The following is a 7,500-nucleotide window of genomic DNA, read 5'->3' as shown; positions in this document are numbered from 1 at the left end:
GTCACATGTCTCTCCCATCTCTCACCTTTGCACTCAGAGGACGGGGCAAAGAGGAACATGAAAAGAGAAAGAAAAGCAAAGAAAGAAGAGGAAGAAAAGAAGAGCCTGTCATACTTTAATCAGCTGGGGGGCATGTCTCCGTGACAACCACCTGCCCATCACAACTCTTAAATGGAACCCAGACACATGCAGAGCTCCCACTGCAGGGGAAGGTGGGAGGGATCATCTCACAGTAGACACACACACACACACACACACACACAGACACAGACACACACACACAAACACACACACACACACACACACACACACACACACACACACACACACACACACACACACACACACACACACACACACACACACACACACACACACACACACACAAACACACCACACACAAACACACACAAACACACAAACACACACACACACACACACACACACACACACACACACACACACACACGTTCATCATGAAAGAAAGGGCCAGCTTTTCACCAACTTTTATCCGCATAGATGTCCTAGAAATCACTTGTTCCTCCTTCAGTCCATTTCAAACCTCCTCTCATCTGGTCTGTTCCTGTCTGTCCACCTGACCCTCAATCTATCAATCTACCCTTTTCTGATATAAATTGTAGGTGCACATATGCATGCTTCACAGTCTAGTATCTCCATGATAGTCATTCCCTCCAGGATCGCTTTCCAAGTGCCAGTCCAAGTGTCTGAGTGATGTTCCTAGACTACTAAAACACACCCCAGCAGCTAAGCGTCCTGCAGTCCAGCCCTATGTCCACTGCTATCAAGGTAATCACACAAAATCTAATTTATGCATGCACACATCAATTACTGGCAGACACACAGCTACAACACAACACACACTGCAGTCCACCCCTGCCTGTGTCTCTGTAGTACTACCTCGACTCCAGACTGCATGTTCACAGCTGATTTCAGATAATGACCCTCTATTTGCTGTCTACGGTAATGAACAGCCGGCCTGGTGACAGATCTGAACTGCACCACGACTGGCTGTTAGGCTTCACCTCAGGAGGATCCTCAATCCTCCTCAGTCCTCACTAACAACACAACACAGAATCTTTTGAATAATAATCCCATCAGAGAGAGCAAAGGACAGTTGTATTAGCTTATTCCCAGAAAATTGCATGTCTCCACACATAATAGGCTATTGTTCAGGTCCTGTCTTTATTGCCAGGGGAACGAAATTGATATAGCTTATTCAGCATATGATTTGTTCACCTCAATAACCCCCCATTACAGACCTGATGGACTCAATTTCACTTCGGGGGGGTTGATAGTGCCTGCAGATGCAGAGTGGCCACCTAAAGTCCGTTTAATGGCTCTACCGTTGCCCATCACATGGCACAACTTGCTCCGCAAGGCCTCTCTGAGGTCCTCCACACTCTGGGCTTGGTCAGGAGTGGCCACGGAGTCATATTAGCGCAGAACCAATGCTTTACTGTACTCAAAATCTACATGTGCATGTGCACACACACACACACACACACACACACACATGTGCATAACGACGCATACGATGCGCCGCACGCTTCGCCATACGCCATGCGCCGCCTTACGCACGCACACACACACACACACACACACAAACACACACACAAACACACACAAACAAAAAGGTCAAACTGCATGAACTCTAGCGCCAAGACAAGATATACTTTTATTATTTTACAGCTGATGCTACTCAACATCCCCATGGAAGGTGTGAATTTCAACCAGCAGTCTCCCTTGTGCTCAGTGGTAGTCTATATTATAGATAGGTAGATAGATAGATAGATAGATAGATAGATAGATAGATAGATAGATAGATAGATAGATGCTTTATTGATCCCCAAGGGGACATTCAAGACATTATCACATACACATTGTGATTTTTGGAGGAGAGAGCCGTGTATTTATCTGTTTCGGATCTGTTTCGGACCCAAAGAAGAGTGAATTGTTGTGTCCATATGATTCCTGCTGGCCCTGACAGAAAGGCTGTGGAAGGTAAAGACTTAGCCTTGCTCAAACGAGTCTGTAATAACTACTGAATCTGGAGTGCGGCGTGTACCTCTAAGATCTGTGCCATCTGGCGTAGTGCTAACTTCATGTCCATCTGTGACAGTGCATGCCCCTTCTTCCTGTATCTGTTTACTAAGAAGAAGCCTGACAGGCCAAGAGTGACCTCTCCAGTATTCCACATGTCGGATGTTTGATGTAGGCTGTCTGTAAAAGGTTGTTTTGTGTGTGTGTGTGTGTGTTTATGTGTGTGTGTGTGTGTGTGTGTTTTTCCCCACCTCCTCTGACAGAGGACGGCACGACCTGTCGGAGAGGATGCAACTCCTCTGAGGAGCTGTCCTGCTTCCTGTTTTAGGACAATGCGTCCAGGTCGAGCCCATCCCTTTCTCTCCCTTTCACCCCCATCCTAACACCCCCCTCACCCCCATCCTACTGTATCCCACCCCCACCCCATATTCACCCTGCTCTGTCCCTCCCCACAACACAACACATATGAGCTCTACTGCTGTGTCCACCTTTTCTCTCTATCTACTCTCTCACTTTCTCTCTCTCTCTCTCTTTCTCTCTGTCTCTCTCTCTATATATATATATCTTTCTCTCTATCTCTCTCTCTCTCTCTCTCTCTCTCTCTCTCCTATTATCTTTCTCTTCAGTTAGTCAGCAGACAAATTTGTATAAACAGATTAATTTGCTTACACACCCTGAACAAACAACTGAGAACAAGTCTTGTATTTTGTGTCTTGTTGTTGTTTTTCTCCACTTGTAGGGCAGCAGTCTGCCCCCTGCATGCTGCTCTGAATGCCTGAGTCTTAAGTACAACTGCTCACACACAGGCTGATAGGCTCTAGCCTGGACAAGCAAATACACACATTTTAAAGGAAGTGAGTAGAGAGTAACTCTATGTAAACATATCGGTGAGAATTTCTATCCACACTGTGTACAGTGTGTGTGTTTGTGTGTGTGTGTGTGTGTGTGTGTGTGTGTGTGTGTGTATATATATATAAATGAAATACAAATATTCTCTACAACAGTGGTTCTCAACCTTTATTGAGCAAACGCCCCCCTGACCTTACTTTGATCGTCTGATAAGAAAATGTCCCCATGAGCCTATTTTATTATTAAGCAGATTTGGGATGGTAGAGGGGTTAGAAACCCATGAATGAAAATAGCCTATTTATTTCAGGTAGCCTATTTTTGCACCAAAAATATGTGAAAACCATGGACACGTTCCCAGCGCCCCCCTAGGTTGTATGAACGCCCCCCAGGGGGCGGTACCGCCCCCGTTGAGAAACCCTACTCTAAATATAGTGAAATTGTCTATGGTATATTGTTATAAGACATAACAGATGAAATCAATGTTGCACTTACAGTTCAGTGAGTTGCAGGTTCTTGAACATGGACCAGCGCAATCTTTTTATCGGGTTCCTGGACAGGTTTCTGTGGGAAAAGGGAAAGGAAAAATGGAGAGAGTGAATGAAGGAGAAAACTGAGGTAAACTGAGGTAACATCTGAAAGATTTTCTGTTTTGTTTGTTTGTTTTTTTTCTGATGTGAAAACTGTTTGTGACTGGTGATAAAGCTAACATGGCAGGCCAATAAGAGGGAACAGCTCTGGGGCCAGGAAGCTAAGCGGAGGGAATAAGTGTGACTGCGGGGCAACTAGCAGCGCCGGCAATCCGATAAGCAGGAAACGCGGCCATTTTCTGAACCAGAAATTAAATAGACACGGAGAAGCCTGCAGTTTTAAAAGCCACCAAACTCAATTCAGAGGAGACAGAGAAGCACTGTCGCGCCGCCTGCACTCAGACAAGCCTGCTCTGGACCATAGCTGACAGTGTGTGTGTGTGTGTGTGTGTGCGCGCGCGCTGTATGTGTGTGTGCGCGCGCGTGTATGTGTGTGTGCGTGTGTGTGTGTGCGTGTGTGTGCGTGTGTGTATGTGCGTGCAAGAGTGTGTGTGTGTCGGTTTATGTCGGGCACAAAACATTAAAACCTATTTCATCTGACATGAATTCAACTAATGACATCTTTTACGGATCATTGTGGCATTCCAATTCCAAATCCTATAAATCATGCTACTGTATTTTCAAACTAAAACTCCCTGCATTAACAGGTTGCTTCTTTTGCATAGAGGAAATGCAACCCAGCCAGCCAGACATCATCTCCTTTTGCCACGAGCAGTCCTGGCCTATTCTCCCGGGTCTATTGTCAGAGATGCCTCTGGTCCTCGTCTCAACCTCCATACATTTCCATGACAACTGACAGCCCACTACTTGTTACCCTCTCCAGGAGGGTTTAGGGTAATAGCATACCCAATTCTACATACTGTGGTCTCCCTCCAGGAAGAAGGAAGGAGCAGTTGCCTGGTCAGCAGTATGGCTATACGCTGAGCTCTAACATCGGTCTGGGAGCTGATAAAGTGTCAAGGAAGAACGAGATAGAACATGGCAGAAGGCATCCTGATCGCTTTTGAATGTGCTGGGACTTTTTCATCTCCTTGAGCTTGTGTGTGTGTGTGTGTGTGTGTGTGTGTGTGTGTGTGTGTGTGTGTGTGTGTGTGTGTGTGTGTGTGTGTGTTTCTGTGTGCATGTGGGCGTACATTAGGGGTGTAATGGTGCATGTATTCATATTGAACCGAAACGGTACGGGCGTCACGGTTCGGTGCATGAATTTACACGGAGAATTCACGGTATAAAACTTCTCACATGAAGAGCTGGCAGTGTTAAGTGCATAGACAGTAAAAGAAAGTGTCAACGCTAACCAGGCTAATAAACAAATCATGCTACGGTGAGTTGACGTCGAAGGGTGAAGTCACGTGACTCCTAGTTGTAGGCTAGTCTGTTTATGAAATGAAAGGAGCAATTTCGTTTTTTAAAAGAAGGCAAAATAGTGTGATATTTTCACAGTTAGTAGATTATTACTGTACACACACTGAAAAATATTGAGGCAAATTGTAGACCCTTCCATATACAACTAAACACGGATGTTGAAGGTCTTGCTTAAGTGGATTTTTAAAAATCATTATTCTATATAATTTGCACTTTCAGAAATAAGAGATGCTGTAGGCCTATTTTCAGTTTTATAGCTGATTGTCTTATTTTGTTAAGTTACAGATAGAGACTGGGTACTTACTGTAGGCCTACTGTTTACATCTTACACACTTCAGGCTGTTGCAGATAGCTCAGGGGAGAGACTGTATAACACTAGGTGGTACAGCCTGAGACATGCACAATAAAAACTAATTGCTTTCTGCATTTTTGTTTTGCTTTCCCTCCATTGTACCAAACTCGTACCGAACCGTGATGTCCGAACCGAGGTATGAACCGAACCGTGACTTCTGTGTACCGTTACACCCCTAGCGTACATGCATGTGTGTGTGTGTGTGTGCAAGTGTGTGCTTGTGTGTGCATGTGGGTGTACATGCATGTGTGTGTGTGTGTGTGTGTGTGTGTGTGTGTGTGTGTGTGTGTGTGTGTATGTGTTTCTGTGTGCATGTGGGCGTACATGCATGCATGTTTGTGTGTGTGTGTGTGTGTGTGTGTGTGTGTGTGTGTGTGTGTGTGTGTGTGTGTGTGTGTGTGTGTATGCGTGTGTGCATTTGTGTGTGTTCGTGTGTGTGTGTATTAGACAAAAAGACAGAGAGGCTGAGTGGCTGAGGTAGGGATTACCAACATGAAAGAGTCCATTCGGAATGAAAGGTAATAACCACAAGATACAGTAAGGTCATTTTCTTGGGAAAATAAAATTATTTGCCAATAAGATCTGAGATCTAATGGTCACACACACAAACAAAACAAAACAGTGTGACAGTTAAAATTTGACACACAACACACACACACACACACACACACACACACACACACACACACACACAAACACACACACACACACACACACACACACACTAACACACAAAATAAGTGTAACAGTTAAACTACACACAACGACACACACACACAATAAACTGAATTTGTGTGTGTGTGTGTGTGTGTGTGTGTGTGTGTGTGTGTGTGTGTGTCTTTGAATAAAAATCGTGCTGAGGAGTTGCTGCTTACATCTCATGACAACGCATCTTCAGCTGAGGTTTATATGCGCCTTTCGCTATTAGGTATAACCAGATTTTTATTGGTCAGTGGCGTAATGGTTTTTAGAGGGTGTAAGAGCGATTTTTCGATCATGCACCAGACCCACCCCTGGCCGCAAGGTTTAATAAAAGTGGAGTGCATAGCGTAACATAAGAAAAAGCCTTGCGTCACACTTTGCGCCACCTTGCGCCGGGTGCACGATAGGGCCCAATGTTTATAAGATATATTTGTTTTCTACCCTCAGTAAATTTCATGTTGAGGTGAGATTAAAAGGTATGACCTTTACATTATTCAAAGCTGCCATAATTTCTCAGAAGCTATAGGTCTACTCTATTGAGTCTATGTGATGAGATCAAACTCCCAAACTACCGACTTGCTTAAAGTGAGTTGAACATGTGTAGGTTTTTTTAGGCTGTATTGTAATATGCTATAATCATTGCATGTAATATACAGTGCATACGGAAAGTATTCACAGCGCTTCACTATTTCCACATTTTGTTGTCTTAGACTCATCTTACAATGGATTCATTTCCTTTTTTTCTTATCGATCTACACACAATACTCCAACAAAAGTGGTGTTTGGAGTGTTTTGTAAATTCATAAAAATAAAAGACTGAAATATTCCATTTACATAATCAGACCCTTTGTTATGACGCTTGTAATTGAGCTCTGGTGCATCCTACTTCTATCACTGGTCCTTGAGATGCTTCTACAACTTGATTGGAGCCCACCTGTGCCTAAATTAATTCACTTGACATTATTAGGAAAGACACACATCTCTTTATATAAGGTCTCACAGTTGATGGTGTATGTCAGAGTGAAAACCAAGCCAAGAGAATTGTCTGTAACCCTGCGAGACAGGGTTGAAGGAAGGATACAAGAACATTTCTGCAGCATTGAAAGTGCCAAAGAGCACAGTAACCTCCATCATTCTGAAATGGAAAAGTTTGGAACAACCAACAGCCTTCCTAAACCTGGCCGCTCAGCCAAACTGAGTAATCCGGGACGAAGGACCTCGGTCAGACAGGTAACCAAGGACCCAATGGTCACTATGAATGAAATCCAAAGTTCCTTTGAGAGGATGAGAGAAGCGTAAAAGAAGGACAAACATCAGTGCAGCTCAGTGCCTGGTTTCTTCCACACACACCGTTGGGGATTGCGGCCAAATAGTTCAGTCTTTGTTTTATCAGACCAGATTTTACTTCTCATGGTCTGAGTCGTTTCCCTTTTTGGGAAACTCCTGGCAAAAAATGGCTCCCATCTGTCCATTCTACCATAAAGGCCTGATTGGTGGAGTGATGCACTGATGTTTGTCCTTCTTTTTTTGTGATCAACTTTTTTGATTAAGAAAAGTCATGATGTGAGAAAATCACATGACAAAATC

The 7,500-nt window shown here is 44.0% G+C and overlaps 1 protein-coding gene across 2 annotated transcripts in view; it reads right to left on the bottom strand.

The window, feature by feature from the left end:
* Nucleotides 1-7,500, bottom strand: part of ntrk3a (neurotrophic tyrosine kinase, receptor, type 3a) — a 201,052-nt gene that overhangs the window by 116,891 nt on the left and 76,661 nt on the right. For both annotated transcript variants that reach the window (XM_048257512.1, XM_048257514.1), the window contains exon 4: nt 3,403-3,471. In XM_048257512.1, coding sequence (XP_048113469.1) covers nt 3,403-3,471 — 69 coding nt within the window. The remainder of the gene's footprint in view (nt 1-3,402; nt 3,472-7,500) is intronic.

The sequence above is a fragment of the Alosa alosa genome, chromosome 11 (assembly GCF_017589495.1).
Source record: "Alosa alosa isolate M-15738 ecotype Scorff River chromosome 11, AALO_Geno_1.1, whole genome shotgun sequence".
In the NCBI taxonomy this organism is placed as follows: Eukaryota; Metazoa; Chordata; class Actinopteri; order Clupeiformes; family Clupeidae; genus Alosa; species Alosa alosa.
The sequence above is the reverse complement of the archived record's forward strand: the minus strand, read 5'-3'. Positions and strand labels throughout refer to the sequence as shown.